The following is a 17,230-nucleotide window of genomic DNA, read 5'->3' on the forward strand; positions in this document are numbered from 1 at the left end:
CATGTATAAAGCCAGGGCTGCGCTGTCTTCGGCCAGAACTGACAGCTAGCGAACCGAAAGGAGGTATTCCATATTTTTTATTATAATATAATCAATTAGTGGACATTTAAAAGCCCACTGCTGCTGCTGGATTCATGCAGATGTGCTCGGGTTTGCTGTGCCAGCGTGCGCGTGCTGCTCGCTCTTCTCGTCCAATCAGACTGAACGCTGATCCTGTGCTCTCCGCTCGCGGGCGGGTAGAGAACACGGCACGCGCCCGACGTGCAGAGAGAAAAGAAGAAGATCGGGTCACGCGCAGGGATTCAGGACCGAGCTATACTGTGAATGTGTCGTTTAATAAAACCACAGGCTAGTGAGATGCTTTGATATTCGTTCGCATTGCTTCATGCAGCCTTTGTGATAGCGATGTTTAAATGCTTCACTGGACATCAACAATTAGCCTCGTCGAAAGATGTCGTCTCGGCTTCATCCTGCATTGTGTGCACGGAGCGGATTTCACTTCGGACCTTATAAAAACCTCCACCTTAATTTCGGGGATAGGTTACGCTCATTGTAAAGCTTTGTCTTCCTCGTCTGGGTGTCAGTGCAGCCTGCGCTCATGGAGCGCCCGGTAAGTGTCACACAGGCAGTTTATGCTGCTGATTTTCATGCAGCACTTTTTTTTTGTTATCAATTAAACTCGTTTTTTACACATGTTACAGATGCATGTCTTATGAATATAATTTTAATGACAACCTAGTAGTGTTTGTCATTGTGCTTGCAATATATCAACCATGCATCAGTTAAAGGTGAGGACTAGGGTGGGGGTTTACTGTGCAGGACCATAAATAAATTGCAGTCAACAGACAGGGTTTATTTGCAGTAAGGGTGTCAGATGAAATAGGTTAGATCAAAAAACTAAATTCCTCATTTAGCATATGGAAAGTCATAGCAGGATCACTGCAGTGCTCATGTATTTAATTCGTCTTTACTACCTTTTTTTCTGGTCATGGTTGTGGTGGACCCGGGAATACATTTTGCATGGTTTATCAGTTGACACCCTGGGGCAAATTAGACTAGCCAATTCACTAGCATATTTTAAACAACTAGGACAAAAACTCAGAAACAGAAACTTTGAACATACAGTAAAGTAAACTAGGGTGGCTAGGGTCATTTAAAAAATCTATTATTTTGGTCAGTATTGAGGTCATAACTCGATATAGGCCTATATCTACAGTATAATTGCCACAGCCTCACTGCCACAGAGTCAAACGGAAGTGCTGCAATTATAGCACAGAATGAGAACATCATTGTGAAATGAAATGCAACACAATAATCGTTCACCAATTTATTGATTATCTTGTTTTTATGATTATTAATTGTGAAAATGGTAAATCGTTATGTAAATAAGAGATATATTGTTTTTCTTTAACACTTTTTTTTCTTTGTTAAGCGGACGCAGGTGGTGATGGACAGGAGCGCACTGGCGAGGCAGGTGGAGAGCGTGGAGAGAAGCATCGTATTCCTGCGCCAGGAACAGCTGACGCTACTGCACGGCTTACACCTGGAGATTCTGTCTCTGCAGAAACGCTGCACAGGTGAGATACACATTCTCTGTGTATCTGTGCAAAAATCCTGAGCAGTTGCATGTAGTAGGGCTAGTAAATGGGACAGCTTTAGGAAGTGCTGAAACACAGCCTTTTATCAGCAGGACAGCTGAATTCACAGAAGTAATGTCAGAAATGCTAACAGTACCACAGCAAAGCAAGCCATAAATACTGCCACTTTCGCCAATGAGATATTATTGCTTACCTGTCTTATTATAAATCAATATTTTCAGAGCTGGACTGTAGTGTCAGAAATAGCTGACACAGTGTAATAAATTATGTACTACAGAAATACACAAATCATACTTTTTAAGTTTTGTGTGCATGAAATGCAATAGCTGCAACCAAGGTGACTCTTTGCAAGATTTTGAATTTGATTATGTGAAACATTATAGTTGTGATGGCACAAAACACATCAGTTGTTGATTCTCGAGACCTTAAAAGAAGGATGGTAGTGTAATATCCATATCAAACCTCTTACAGTACAAAGCCTGTACTAAAGAATGCTATAATGTATAATATATGTATAAAGTATATATTTTATATTTATAAATATAAAATATATATGTTATAAAGTATAACAAAGATTCTTATGTAAGCACACTGTATGCTGCCACACCCAAAGAATGCACATTAATGTGAGTGCATGCTATAGCTGGATCATACCACTCATCTTTTTGCTTGGGGAAGGGATGCAGTGCTGTTTTCCCCCTCTCTGTCTCTCTGTGGGATGGTATAGACTCTACCGAGAGCAGTGCAGGTCAATAGCTTCCTGGCAGCATGGGCTTTGTGTAATACAGTAGGTCCACATGATCCTGTCTGTGGAAATGCTGAAACAGCTCAAGGAGGAAAAAGGGAAGCGCTTCTGCATGTTCATGGCTTTGTCTCCCTCTTATTGCTGAATGAGACTTTACTATCACAAAATGCCCTGTGCTGTGCAGTTTTTGTTTTTTTATCTCTGGGGGAATGAACCAGGGCTGTAGTGGATATGAAAATGTGAGCACATGCATATGAATTTAAGTAACATCCAATTCTTAATCAATAGGGTTTAATATGACGTTGGCTCAACCTCTGCAGCTACTGCATGACAGCTTCAACTCTTCTGGGAAGGCTTTCCACGAGGTTTAGGAGTGTCTTTATGGGAATATTGACAGTTCTTACAGAAGCGCGTTTGTGCGTCCACTGATGTTGGACGAGAAGGCCTGGCTCCATTCTAATTCACCCCAAAGGTGTTCTTTTGGGTTGAGGTCAGGACTCTGTGCAGGCCAGTCAAATTATTCCACACCAAACTCCCTCATCCATGTCAATATGGACCTTGCTTTTTGCACTGAACAGTAAGGGCCATACCCAGACTGTTCCCGACAAGATTGGGAGCATGAAATTTTCCAAAATATCTTGGTATGCTGAAGCATTAAGAGGTGTAAAAAGTGTGATAAAAGTTTAATCACATAATGAAAAAGTGTGGAACATCAGCCACTGTTCAAATAACTGAACAATCCATCATTGCAGTTCAATGAGGAAAAAATGTGAATGTTATAAGAGTTCCAAATCATATCACCTATAGCCCTGTACTAATATGAAGAATATTTACAAGACAGTTATATCTTGCTGCTGGTGTTTTTTTGTGTTCAAGGTCTTCTGTCCTTTCAAGGCTTCAAACATTGTCATATATCCATGTTGTCAAACTTTAACTGGCTGATACAAGAGATAATGTGATTGGACCTAGGAGACAGTCAGGGTTCTGCAAATGCTGATTAGGCAGCACAATACAGAATACACTACAGTTTGATCTAGCATAACAATATGAAAAACCCGAGTTGTTGAGAGGCTGTTCAAGGAATAACTTTAGCACATTTTAAAGCTGCATTAACACTAATCAGAGGTGCGTAAACATTATTTCAGAAATGTAGGATGTGCGTAAATACCACTTACTATCATGTATGCACTTTAAGCATCCACTACAGCCCTATGATATTAGCAATGGTAAAAACGGGTACAATTGTTTAGTCACACAGAACAGTACCTACTTCAGTCAGTAGGGGAATTTCTTGTCACTAATAGCTTCCTTAATGATTTATCTTACAGAACTGACCCATGAGCTGAATTTAAAGCCTCCTGGCAAAAGTGAAGAAGGTGAGTGCTCCAACATTCACATGTAGTAGATAGAGAGACACAAAGAAGAGTTCCAGATTGCTTTGACCTTGATAGCCTTTATCCCTACTGTTTTATTAAACTAGGCTTCTTGTAATGGCTTATATTTTATAAACCCCAGGCTGGAACTGCTATAAAAGCACAACAGTCCTCTACTGCACAGCATTTCTGTTTGAGGATACTAATCAGTTAGAAAAAGTGCAAAATGTGAATATGCAGTATGCTATATTAGAGGGTTTCCAACGTGAGCTATAATCAACAATAAGTTATGCCTAAACAAAATTTCTGCATGAAAAAAGCAGTCTTTTGTTTACATTTCCCATCATCCTGTATGTCAGCCCTGGTATACCATGTAAAAATGTGAAAAGGGCTCCCAAGTGATGCAGCAGGATAGCTCTTGCCCCAGTGTCAGGAGATGCTTATATCCTGACTCTACCTGAGACCAGTAGTCAGGGTGGGAGGGATGGCGCACCTTCTCTCATTTCTGTTAGTCACCAATGTCTATGAGACCATGTATGCAGAAGAAGGTAGCCACTAACTCTCCAGCTTCTGTTGTATAATAGTGTTGAGCTTTTTTATTTCTGAATTTTATATCTAATCAATAATATATTGTGACTTCAAATCTGCTGCAAAACTTTTTTTTTTAATATAAGGGGGTATAACATTGTAGTAATAAAATAAGTCCAATAATTAACATTTAACATTTAGTCATTATTAAACAAACCAAAAAAATCTCATTAAGGCTGTGATTAACCAAAAATGCTAGTAGTAATGTAGACTACAATTCTTACTAGTTTATTATCTGAGAAGATTTTGTCTGCACTGTGGACAAAAGTCTGTGACACCTGTTTGTCACATAATATGTGTACCTCACTAGTGTTGCCACAAATCTGGAAGCAAACTGTTCTAGTATGACTTCACTTGAGAAAGGGGCCCGAACTTGGTCCACCTTGACAGTGCCCCATGCACAATGTGAGGCTGATGAAATAACTCAAGGGTCTTGAATAGAAATATTAGAGGCGCTTTTACTATAGTGCAACCTCGGTTTATGAATGCCCCGGAGTACTAACAAATCGGTTTACGACCAAAGAAATTGCAAACAAGTGGCCAAGAAACAAAAGAGAGAAACCCCCGGAAGAGAATTACTCAGTGTTATTATGTAAGGGCACTCTTCTTCTAATCAATAACCTCCTCCACATACCATATATTTGTATATAGTTTTATGTATATATTTATATTTAGTTCTGTATTATTTGTGTATAATTAAGGCTTTTCATACGTTGTTTTATATTTTGTGATATAAACAAAATGCATCAAAAGTTAAATATAGTTAATGATGACAGAGACCGGATTAATTCTATTTTATGAATAGATTTTTTATTAATGAAAAAAATTAATTGGTGTACAACCAAATCGGGTTACGACCAGAATTTAGGAATGAATTATGTTCATAAACCGAGGTTCCACTTTTTATTATTGCATTTAGTATATTCCTAAAACCTTTTCATTGGAACCCGAGACATACCAGTATCCATAGGATAACTTTAAGTTTACAGAAATCCAATTAATTTGAAACTTTAAACTTTTATTTAAATTGCCATCCTGGCCACAATTTTTTGAAGTACACAAACCAAACATGATATCCTTCAAAATGAAAGCTGCCTCTTTCAAATATTCCGTAATACATTCCACTAGCCCGAATGACTCCAGAGATGTCCATTTTACAATCTGTCGTCCAAGTAAATAAAAGAGATCATGTGTTTCTCTGTATATGAGTTAACTGTGCAGACAGGGACGTTGCTATGTCAACCAGGCTAAAACACACCCTCTCTGTTACACACGCTCACTGGACTCATAGCCAGTATGGATGCTTATATCTTGGGAACTGTGTAGGGCAGGAATAAGCTATTTTCACCATTTTGCCAATTGCATATTACACCCCATTTCACAATTTCTCTATGAATTCTTGTCTTCAAATTGATATTGACCATCCATTTTGTTGTTTTGTCATCTAATAATTGACATTTTAATGATTAAATGGTTCCGGACATTTCCACTTTGTGTCACACTGCAATTTTTTCTCATTTTTCTTTGTATTTTTCAAATAATCTATCTATTTTAGTAGATGAAGTGTAACAAAATGTTTTACTGTTTTAGTACTGACGCCAGAATTTCACAATCCTTCTGTCTCATCAGGACAGAGATCTCTCCTGGTCTCTTCCCCCACAGTCTTGCTCCTCCTCTCTGATAAACTGATCTCTCCACTTCCCTCCCTTTTCTCCTTTTCAGTACAGTGCCAGTGGGAATATCCAATTACACCCTTTTCTTTTTGTCTCACTGAGAAAGTATTAGTCAGGGAGACAGAGAGGATGAGGCCAGTAGGGGTGTAGTCATATTTATTAAAAACTATGCAGAGACAGTGAAATGGATCCAACATTAAAGGGAAGTGGGACAAACAGCATTCTTATTCAAAGGAATACTTAAGAATCATGTGTTTCAGAATTTTGCTGTTAATACAAATGGTTTAAAATGGTCTAATTTCATTCAATATTGTGTCAGATCTGGGAAGCTGGATCAGTCAAGGTTTTAGAAGGGAGAAGGGAGGAAGTCTAAACAATAGAGGGAGTAGAGGATCAGATAACACTGCATTTTCTATATTCACTCCATGAGCTCATCTGAGTCTGACCTGCTGGGTGGCTGATGGACTGGAGGTGATCAGGGGAAGGAAATTACTGTAGCATCAAGGAATACCTGCAGAGGCATCAGCGCCGATCCAGGCACATGAGAGAGAGAGAGAGAGAGAGAGACGTACAAGTGGGAAATCTTAAAAAAAAAAAAAAAAAAAAAGTATTCAGTATTTCCAAAGTTTCTGTGTTGTCAGTAAAATATTTTCCTTATAGCATCTGCTGCTCAAGGGTCCACTAAGAACCTTACGCACAATTAGTTCAAATTTCTACCTATTAGGTAGAATAGCTAAATTTCTATCTATTAGTTTAAATGTCTCATTTTAAAGTTCTAATTTCACTTTTCAATTTGAGATTCAATTTGTAATTTAAGTATACCTCACTTTTTCTCATTTCTATTTTTGTCTTTTTACTGTTCTGTTCATCAAGATTGATTTTTAGAGTTCTGCTTTCTGTTCATCTCATTTAGAGAACTAACTATTGTTTTTTGGAATTGTAATTTCTGTTTATATTTGTGTTCTCATTTCTATTTATTTATTAACATTTAGAGTTCTAATTTCTGTTTATTTAATGTTTAATATAAAAACCCAGTGTCTAAAAACAGGCAAGTTTTAAGCGATCAAACGGCATAAAGTGGGGCAAAGTTATAGACCTGAACAGGCAAACAAGGTAAACAACTGATGATGGGTAGATGGAGGATTATTATACAGTATTTTCAATTTCTAGCTAGATTCTTGTAGTGTTCATTACTATCTATTTTTTATGAGTTTTAATATTCATCTCTAATCAGGCTCACCACTTTAGAATTGCTTTAGTGGCTTTAGACTTCTATGTTGAGGTGACCTTATTGGTCATACTAAAATAATTTGCTAAAAATGTAATTTTCCTGTACTTTTAGTTATTATTATTATTAGTAGTAGTAGTAGAAACTTCTGTAAAATTTTCAACTAGACGTTCGCCCTTGATTTGGCAAAGGGCTTGAATTTGTGACGAGCTTGATATATTGCATTATTACGTGCATAAGACATCCCAGTGTCTACGTAGTTGTTTGGCTTAAGTGAATGTCCTTGAATAATTAGCCATCTGTCTCCCTGAGCTGCAGTATTATCTTATTTTCCTCCTATATTTTGGATGGATAGCTCAGACTTTATTTGACCGGCTGCAGATTGAAGAGTAACATTCTCCTTTTACAAAAAATACACTGAAATGTAATGTTAACAGATAATAACAGAAGAGCAGACGCCTAGTCAGCTTTTTGTATGGTGTCTAATAACCTTGAACAGATGGCACACCCTGCTAGTGGTCTGGTCACAACTGATTGGAGGTTTAGGATTTACTTAATAGTTCTCAAATTCTTGGCTGTAGTCTCCTTGTTTTTTGCCATTGCTTTTATTTTTTTAAACCCCATCAATTAATAACTTTAGCTGTTAATATGCTAACAGAGCCATTCATAAGATTTCTCATATTTAGATTAATTAGTTCATTTGACATATAAAGGGTTTGTTGTATTATTTTAAACTCTTGTGGGAAATAAGCATGAGCTGTGGAGTAAAGCATACTGTATGATAGCTATGATGAAGAACAGTGCTTAAAAAGGTTAAATTTTTTGTGTGTTTGTGTGTGTGTGTTTGTGTACATTGCTAGCGGTGCATGAGGAAGAAAAGCTGCTAGAGGCACGCAGTCAAGCCGCAGAGAGCAGACTAAAAGAGCAGAAGCACTGTCAGGATGAAATACGTGAGGAACTGAGCCACAAGGGGGTGCTGGTGGGAGCCCTTAGGGCAAGCCTGAAGGAGAAGGAGCGCCGTTTCCTGGACGAGCTCAAACAGCGCAGCCACAGGAGCACTGCACTGAACTCCGAGCTACAGAAGCAGACCAAGACTGCCGCCTACCTGTCTTTCCAGTTGCACGCTGCCAGGCAAAAGCTGCAGCAAAAACAACAGCAGCAATATCGCAGGAGACTAGAAGTGGTTGGTACAGATAATCCCTCCTCTCTTAGCCTGTCTCAGCATGATGACTTTACCGCACCTGTGGTCAAACCGAAACGGCGCAGTGGAGTCAGGATATGCTCACACCTCCGTGCCGAGCGTGCCAGGGAGTGTGTTCCTCGTGAAAGGGTGACGGGTCCCGAGGAGCCCATGGCCATGCCTGACCCTGCACTCTTCCTCCATCCGCGCAAACCTGCAGCCACTCGAGCATTTCAGCATCAGACACAAACTGCAGTGCAGGGGGCAGAGGGTGGAGAGGAGCCAGATGAAACAGAGCAGGGAGACTCAGCCAACAGGCTGGTTGCCACGGTCCCAGTAAAAACAGCAGCTACTGCTGGGAGCAAAGCAAAGTGACAGTCCTGAACTGCAAACATGGCCTGCTTATTTCAATGCTGTTTACCTCTAATCACTAACTGCGTTGGCACTGATGGACATGCTTTTTATCCCTATATTTAATTTATAATTTTTTCTTGGGTGTTGTTTCAAAGAAAGACAATGATGGCCCGCGATTTGGCCATAGTTCACTGCACCGCTGAGTTTTTTTGCCTTGCAGTAGGAAGGACAGCCATAGGGCAGCTCGTAGTCGTCTACATGTTGGGGTTCCTGTGTGTCTGGCTATTTGTTACTAATGCGCCCTTGCTCTCGAGCCCAGGTTTGCACAGGTTTTGTTTATATACACTATAATCTACATCATATTTCCATACTTTTTCAAGCCTGCACATTCTAACTTTTATGCTTATGTTTTGCCCTTTTTGCCAATATAAAAGATCAATCTGTTTTATAAGTACGGATGTGTACAATAGTCGAGATTTGGGAGCTGTTGACTATAGATCAAGGCTCAGGGGTTACTTAGTGTAGAGATTTTAAGAGACTGTGGTCTAGGTACTTAAGCTTTAGGAGATTCAAGTAAGGGATTGTATTTTACTAGCGTTAGAAATCAGCAGTTTGCTTCAAATCTGTTAAGCACCTGTTGTTTTTTAGAGTGTTTCACATTTGGTCAAAGGTGGTCTCCAATTGATTTATCTCAACAGTTTTTTGCATCTGTATAGTAAAAAAGCTTACTAACTCATTTAAAATGACCCACAAACAAACTACTCAGACTAAACTTTTTTTGTGGCCAGTTCATTTATGCATTTATACATTTCCTATCTGTATCTCTTAATGTAGATAACACACAAATTAGAAAAGGCAAATAAAAAAATGGAAAATGTTTGCTAGTGGATTATCAGGTCTTAGGTGGAACGTGCAACACTACTCAATATGTGGAAGGAGCATAGTCACCCTCGACTTCCAGAAGAATATAAAGTTATGGTCAATCTGTCATACCAAGTGTCATACCAGGTGTTAGGTCACACAGGTTGCTATTTGGAGCTATGGCCAATAATGTGCAGTAAGTGGAATGTATCAAATCTTCAATTTTTGATCTTTCAATTTCTAAATTTTTCGTATCTTTCAACCTCATAATATGGTTAAGAAAGTTTATCTAAACATTATATTAAAGAACTTTAATGAACACTATCCACACTAGTTACTCGAGTTGTAGGGTTAGCAGGGAAATCCTGGTGTCGAAAGGAGCCTGATGGTTCCCTTTTTCTTATTATTTCACATAATCCTGGTTTAAATATTCTAAAAGCAGGATTTCGACTGAGTTGTCCGAGGTGCTCCTTGTAAACAAAACTTGAATTGATACAGTTAGATACTAGGTATAAAAATGGAGCTTATTGGAATGGGAATCTGAAAATATACATAACTCGAATCATTCATATGCAACTTGAAATGATGGGTCCCATATAAGGCAAATATTTGATTTAATGAGGGTGAGCAGGGAGTTGAAATCAAGGATAGGTGTCTCTTTAAGCAATGAAACTAACAACAAAAGTGGCAAGTAGAATTTATATAGCAGGTTTATATAGCTGTGAGATCTTACTAATAGTAAAATGAGTTAAAAGAGAATACAGGCTTTTTAAAACTATTCCACTTACACTTTTAACACAAAAAGCAGCAAGAGTTATTCAGTAGAGTTATTCAGCAGTTAGAGTATTTCCAGCTAAGTCTGTTAAAAGTAAAGAGTAGTTAGTGCAGATAATGAGAACATCATTTGTAAATGTAAAGTTATGACTTTGGGATTTTTTTTCAGGCAGCCCAAAATGGCTCTAGGGGTGTGTGTCTTATGATGAAGTGCGTTTGGAGATCAAAAGGGATTTAGTGAACGTTCTGTGCAAGCATAGCAATATTTAAGAATGGCTTAATGGTACGGTTGAAACTTAGATGATGACGATGTTTGAAAGTCAGCTTTCCTGAGATAGATTAAGCTCAGTCCAATAGAGAATCCACAGTGCAAAGGCTGAGGTGTCTGTGGTAATCTGTTTCCACAGAGTGAACTTTTAGAATCAGTGTTCTCATCATCATGCACTTGAATTTCACAAAAGAGCTAGTGTCTGTTATTTCACTAGGGGGTGAGAATTGTGCAGTAAACTCAGGGCCATAAAGTCAGCTACAGATAAAATGTGCTAATGATGTAATTCTTCATTAGTTAGCTAAAAAAATGTAACAGTATGATTGTGTTTTTTAAAAGGTAGTGCAGCAGTAGAGATGAATACTTGTGCAATCACCACTTGCAAAATATACAGACTTCCCCTTCTCATGTCAGTAAAGTACACTTATGAGGATAATTGCTCATTTAGGACATTTAGGTTTAGCAATGTGCTGTGTATCGAATCATGAAAAAGTTCTAGACAACCTGATTTTTAATTTTATATTATTTTTTTTTACCTTTACTTTGTTTATGCTTGCTCTTTTTTTCCATAATGAAAGTAATATATTACATTTTAGATTTAAACATCATATAGTCTGTTTAGGGTTTTTACCCAGTGTAGAAAGTGAGAGCTTAGGTCTCCAGAAGGATCACAACAAGTTCTCCAATTAACTTGAAAACTCATGCAGCCAAGGTTACTATAAAACTTCTCAACAGTCTACATGACTTGATGCAAATTTAAAGTTAATCTATATTTACACCAAATGTTGCTTTGAATTGGTTGCTGGTTACTGTTATTTTTGAAAGCATGTTCACTTTACATGTGTCATTTTATCACATGTCCCTAAAATACTATTCAGATGGTTTACGATTTTTTAAATGATCCTGAAATTATATCCACCTCATATTAATGCAAACTGCGTGCTTCGGGTTTGTGGCTACACCTGATCGTTAGTAAGTCACATGACCATAAAGTGTTTGTGAGCGGTATCTGTGCTAGGAACATAACTTGTAAAAATCCCTGGTAGTGTTGCTTCTCTGAGAAGTCCTTTTAAATGTCATGTGTGCATTTCTTGTTTTGTTCTTTAAACTCGGCCAGTTCTAATTTTAATTTGATTTTTGTGAGACATACCCAAACAATAAGTAGAAAACCTCTTTTCCAAAATTATGTAGGAGATTTTTTACCAACATGTCAATTTGGACAGTGTTTATTTAGATTAAGATTTTTATTTAACATAATCTTTCCAGAAAATTACTGATATGCTGGCTTCAGGTGTGGCTAAAATCCCAGAAAATCTGTTAATCGTGTAAACCAACTCATCTGAATTGGGCTTACTGCTTTTGCACACTACTGTGTAGCCATTATCTAACCATTATGCTGATTAATAGGATTATAGTTTTATATAATTATAATTATAATGAGGTTTACTTGACTTGACCTTTTGTTTTATACATGTATTGCTTTATCTCTCTTATTACTGTGATTAAACTTCCAGGGCTTGTAGTGACATGCCATTCAGTACATACGTACGTACAGTACATACCGTATATAATCAGCTGTTTATCATGCACCACTTTACTCATTTAAACACTTTTCTAAATGCTTTACTTTTTACTTAATTGAGGTTAAAATTTGAGACTGAGAAACTGTCTTCCTTACTCAGAGTCATAAAACTATTTGACTGTTACACATTATGTAGAAGTTTCGTTATTATGCAGTGGCCGCTTAGTGCTGAATTTACTACCGAAATTTGTTTGCTTCAAACCAGTTATGTGTTTAGTTTCTATATGAAATGAGACTTTGTGCTCCAAAAGTTTGCAATAATACACTGTATTCTCTGCCACAATATTAAAATTGTTGTATCCTTTATTGTCTGTTGAGGCATCTTTGTAAAATTATTTGTCTTTAATCACAGTCTCATCATGCTTTTGATCAAGATACAAGGGTAAGTCAAAAATCATTTGCACTTGATTGGACTTATCAGTGCTTTTCCTGCAAGGCTATTGACTCCCCATGTTACATCAGTTTATCTGTAACTGTGGTGTGGGGCAGTGGTGGCTCTGGAGTATTGATCGGAAAGTTGTAGGATTTGAGCCCCAGCAACATCAAGTTGCCTATATTATTATTATATCTATTCCAGGGGTGCAGTATGCTGGCTGACCCTGCGCTCTGACCCCAGCTTCTTTACTGGAATATGTAGAATTTTTTTTTTTACTGTGCTGTAAGGTTAATGTGATAAATAATTGTATCTTAATATTGACTCTAAATGAACTTCTATGCAGAGGTAAGTTTTGGCCTTGCTCTCTTGGGATGGTGTTCATGAGGGGCTTGACGGGTTTCATGGTCTTGACGGGTTTTGTAAATGTGCTTGATGATACTGTTTTTGCAAGAGCTATACGAGAGCAGGTGACCATCATGTCTTAAAATAACAAGACATGTCTAAAAATAACTGACTGTTGTTGTTACTTAAATACTGAATGGCAAACTTTTGTGTCCAACTGGTACACCCTGGACGGAGTCCTATTCCATCGCAGGGCATACACATATGTGCACTCATATGCCAATTGACACACTATGGGCAATTTGGGAACATCAAATACCTAATATGCATGTCTTTGGACTGTGGAAGGAAACCGGAGCACCCAGAGGAAACCCACCAAAAACAGGGAGAACATGCAAACTCCATGCACACAGACCAGAGGCAGGAATCGAAGCCAGACCATGGAGATGCAAGGCATGGTGTTAATATATGTAATAAATACAAACTTTTGAATGGTAGTATATTTCGTTACAATTTATTGCAACGCACTGCTGCCAGATGATTGGCTGACTTGATAATTGCATGAATAAGGTGGGATAGATATTTTCTATAAACTCGAAACTAGTATTAGACAACACTGATAAAAAAGATATTTATGATGTGTATTTACAGTATAATTCAAATCTACACCATGTGTACAAAAGAATATGGCAAAATCTGCAATGACATTATATCCAAATACATATACGTCAGGGGCGTAGATTTAGGGTGGACAGAGGGGATGTGTCCCCACCAATATCCTCTGACCATTGAAATGTCCCCACCAATAATTTAATCCACTTAAAAAAATCGTGCTGTCAACATTAACCTAGACACGCAGAAAGGGATAAATCACGTTCTCTCCGTGAGTCCTCCCGCCCCCAAAACACATATGAACATTTTGATTGGCTGTGCCTTTCCATGCTATCATGTGAGAGCCTATGGCTGCGTTCAGATACAAGCAGCGCCAAATGCAGTGGATTTTTTTCTCGTGCAAGTGTGTGTTGGATGACATACATGTGAGGATGGCAGCAGCAGCAAAAAAAAAAAAAAGCTGGACATAAGGAGCTTTTTTTTCAAAGAAAAGTGTAAGTCACTTCAAGTTCGCTAGTGAATCTATCAAAGTCCATCAACGTAACGACAACAGTTAACGTTAACGCTAGTGTTTTTTTTTTGTTTTGTTTTTTTACCGCTTTGACGCACATTCATTCTAGCAGGAGAGGCTATAGTCTGTGAATACGGACTTAAAACTAACAGCAGATTAAACAGCTAAATGTAAAGGTATAAATATGATCCCTGTCAGTTCTCCTAATGTAATGACGACTATTAGTCAGAAATCAGTCTTGTGAAAGAAATTGATGTGCTACATAGTAATATTGCCATGGCTAGAATTTTGTTGACAGGTTACCAATAGACAATCCGCTTTGCACAAATAGTTTTTAAAATGCATTCACTGACTTGAAAAACATTAATGATTTGATTCGAGATTTGCACACTAAGACTCAGAAAAAGTGGAATAAAATGATTGCTGAAAAAGTGAAATAAAATGATTGCTGTTTAAATGGCATGTGTTTTTCCTGTTTTGTCAGGTGACAGAACCTAAACAACTGCTGTATATCAGACAGCGATGGAGAGAAGGGTCTTTGGCTCCAATAGGCATTGAGCTGTTGTGTGGTACCTAACAGTAGTTCATGTTAAGATGTAATCTACTTTTATATATACTGATGTTTGAGATGTTTCATTTGCACTATGGCTCAATAAAGAATAGTCATAGGTCCCCACCAGATTTTGGAGTGTTTCTGTGGAAATTTCATTTTGTAAAGCATTCATGAGGGCAGGCACTATTGTTGAATGAGAAGGCCTGGCTCGCAATTTTTCGTTCCAGTTCATCTTGAAGGTTGAGGTCAGGGCTCTGCGTGGGCCAGTCACGTTCTTCCACATTGAACTCATTAAACCATGTCTTTATAGTGCATAGAAGGGACCTTCTCTAAACTGTTGCTGCAAAGTAGGCTTGATTTAAGATTTGCTGGGGATAAGGGACCTGATTGAAACACCTAAACTCAATAATAAACTATTTTGGCCACATACTTTTGTTCATAATGTGTATTTCATTCACATGTAATTTCCTCTTGGCTAGATTGTAATGAGATCTTGGTGGTAGGTGAAATGTTCCTGTATGCTTGCCGTAGCTGTAGATGGGCGGGACAAATACAAAGGCAGAGAGGTCAAGAGGAGGAGAAAACACGTGGGTCGGCTTGTGTCCGGAGACCTGTCCTTCTTCCTTCTGATGTCAACTTGTTTTGTGCTGTTGATGTGTCTGCATGTAACGTTAGCTGGCTCACCTTGCTGACCCGACAACGCCGGTGAACTCTATTCATTCACATCTGACGTCACAAAACAACGGATTTCTGTTGCTCATTCTGTAAGCTGGTTGTTTGAGCAAATTTACATCATGGTGAGCAAAACAGATGAGATGCCAGCAGCAGCATCAGTGGCGACCTGCGCCTCGGTGCAGGAAGGAGAGACAACGAACAGCCAGGACACCAGCAAGAAGAACCTAAAGAAGGGCTGTCCATGCGGTATGTCAGCCCCAGAGTATGGGGTCTGTTTATTCTTCAGCCTCATCTCTGAGGCAGGTAGTTTGTTAGGTAACGTAAAATTACAGAAAACATTGTGAAGCTGTGTCATGTTTGAATGGAGAGAGAGAGAGCTCAAAGAAAAGCACAAGCAACGTCTCTTCAGTCACCTTAGCTAGGCTAGCTGGCTAACTGTAACAGTGACAGAGATCAAAAGGACGTATCACGTGGATGACATAGATCAGTGTGTGTGCGTGCGCGCGCGCCTGGGGGGAGGGGGTTCTCAGAGTTCCCCCTATTGCCTATTTGTTAATTAAAAATGCAGTCGAATGAGAGATGCCGGTGTGTGTTTGTGTAATGGGTTTATACGATGGGTGATGAATTTGATTTCCTGCGTCTAGGAAATTATTCGCTAGCATAGTCGCACAATTGTTAATGATTTATTCTGTTCTCGTTATCTAAACTTACTCGTATCTCATAATAAACCTCTGCATGTTATACTGTGTAGCACGATCTGGTCAGCTCTGCAGCCTGGCCGCACATGTTCTGTACCAGCGTGCAGCGGCGAATGAACTGAAGGTCACCTTCATTGGAACAAACCAAGTCATGACACAAAATAGGGGTGTCTTTGTGGACGCCTTCCTCTGCGCTGACTTCACTAAGCTCCGGTTGTTTTGAGAATATTTTCATGTGGAGTAAAATGTTACTGACAGAACTTCGATGTAGTGACGAGGTGAAAGCACACCGGGTTTACGTTTCATACCTCCCCCCTCTCGTCTCCTCCCCCTGTGCGTGTAGCGCTGTGTGCTCTGACCCGGGAAGCGGAAGTTACTGCACATGGAAAGTCGTGGTGCTTGTATGCCGATAGAAGGTTATTGCTACCTGTTCAGTATAGAGTGATTCTGTCGGTAAGTTTTTAACTGATCACTTTACCAAGATTAATTCCAACAGATTTTTAAATCTTGCAAATCGCAAATTATTCACATTTGATTGTGTGTTTATTTTATTCGAACACCCGGCCAAGTTATACAACTGAGTTGGCTAGCAAACACATTCAGTGTCATTTTCCAAGGACCTTGGAATAGCTGTGCAGCTCGATTGAAGTTGATCACTCGGGTGTTAGAAACGAGCTCAATGTTTCAGTACGCTATCAGGGAATGACATCAGTCTACACCAGTTTAACTTTACTATTTGCCTAAATGCATTGCAGTTGCATTCACTGCAGATCAGATTCTGACCTTCTACCAGAGCCAGACCTGTGTGCATTCGCTTGTTAGTCTGTCAGTAGGCTTTGTGTGTGTGTGTGTGTGTGTGTGTTGGCGGTTTTGACAGAAGATTAGTCCAGACAGCAGGGGGGCTGTCTGACCCCAGGGTGAACACAGCTCTTCTCCAGTGCTATGGCTTCTTAAGCATTCTTTCATCCTTCGTGCATCTGGCTGATCCACTTGCAGACCGTACCAGCCTGTCAGGTTTCATCCTGTTGACAGACATCCTGTTTTCAGAGGAGTCCTAACATATCTGCATTTCTACGTCTCTTGTAAATTGATATGCGTTCATTGTGATGTCCAAAACATAGCTCTGGCATTGTTTCCTGGGGATTATGGGTACTGATGGGGTTAATGATTTGTTTCCAAACTCCTGAAGTTGCCATGAGCATCTAGAGCAAACTTGATATTTCAATGGGAAAGTTGCGT

General features: G+C 38.9%; 2 protein-coding genes across 4 annotated transcripts in view; both read left to right on the top strand.

Annotated features, from left to right (window-relative positions):
* ccdc92ba (coiled-coil domain containing 92Ba) lies at nucleotides 1–12,522 on the top strand. The gene is made up of 4 exons (XM_053507964.1): nucleotides 1–610; nucleotides 1,433–1,577; nucleotides 3,672–3,719; nucleotides 8,066–12,522. Exons 1-4 carry the CDS (start codon nucleotides 599–601, stop codon nucleotides 8,758–8,760), a joined length of 900 nt encoding a protein of 299 aa, XP_053363939.1. The 5' UTR covers nucleotides 1–598; the 3' UTR covers nucleotides 8,761–12,522.
* A 2,668-nt stretch (nucleotides 12,523–15,190) lies between these two features.
* Nucleotides 15,191–17,230, top strand: part of cluha (clustered mitochondria (cluA/CLU1) homolog a) — a 37,734-nt gene continuing 35,694 nt past the window's right edge. For 2 of the 3 annotated variants that reach the window (XM_053507300.1, XM_053507301.1), the window contains exon 1: nucleotides 15,191–15,539. In XM_053507300.1, coding sequence (XP_053363275.1) covers nucleotides 15,413–15,539 — 127 coding nt within the window. In that variant the 5' untranslated portion in view covers nucleotides 15,191–15,412. Of the gene's footprint in view, nucleotides 15,540–16,363; nucleotides 16,445–17,230 lie in introns of those variants that run through there. The other variant, XM_053507302.1, reaches the window with a different exon arrangement.

This window comes from Clarias gariepinus, chromosome 11, assembly GCF_024256425.1.
Source record: "Clarias gariepinus isolate MV-2021 ecotype Netherlands chromosome 11, CGAR_prim_01v2, whole genome shotgun sequence".
Lineage (NCBI taxonomy): Eukaryota > Metazoa > Chordata > Actinopteri > Siluriformes > Clariidae > Clarias > Clarias gariepinus.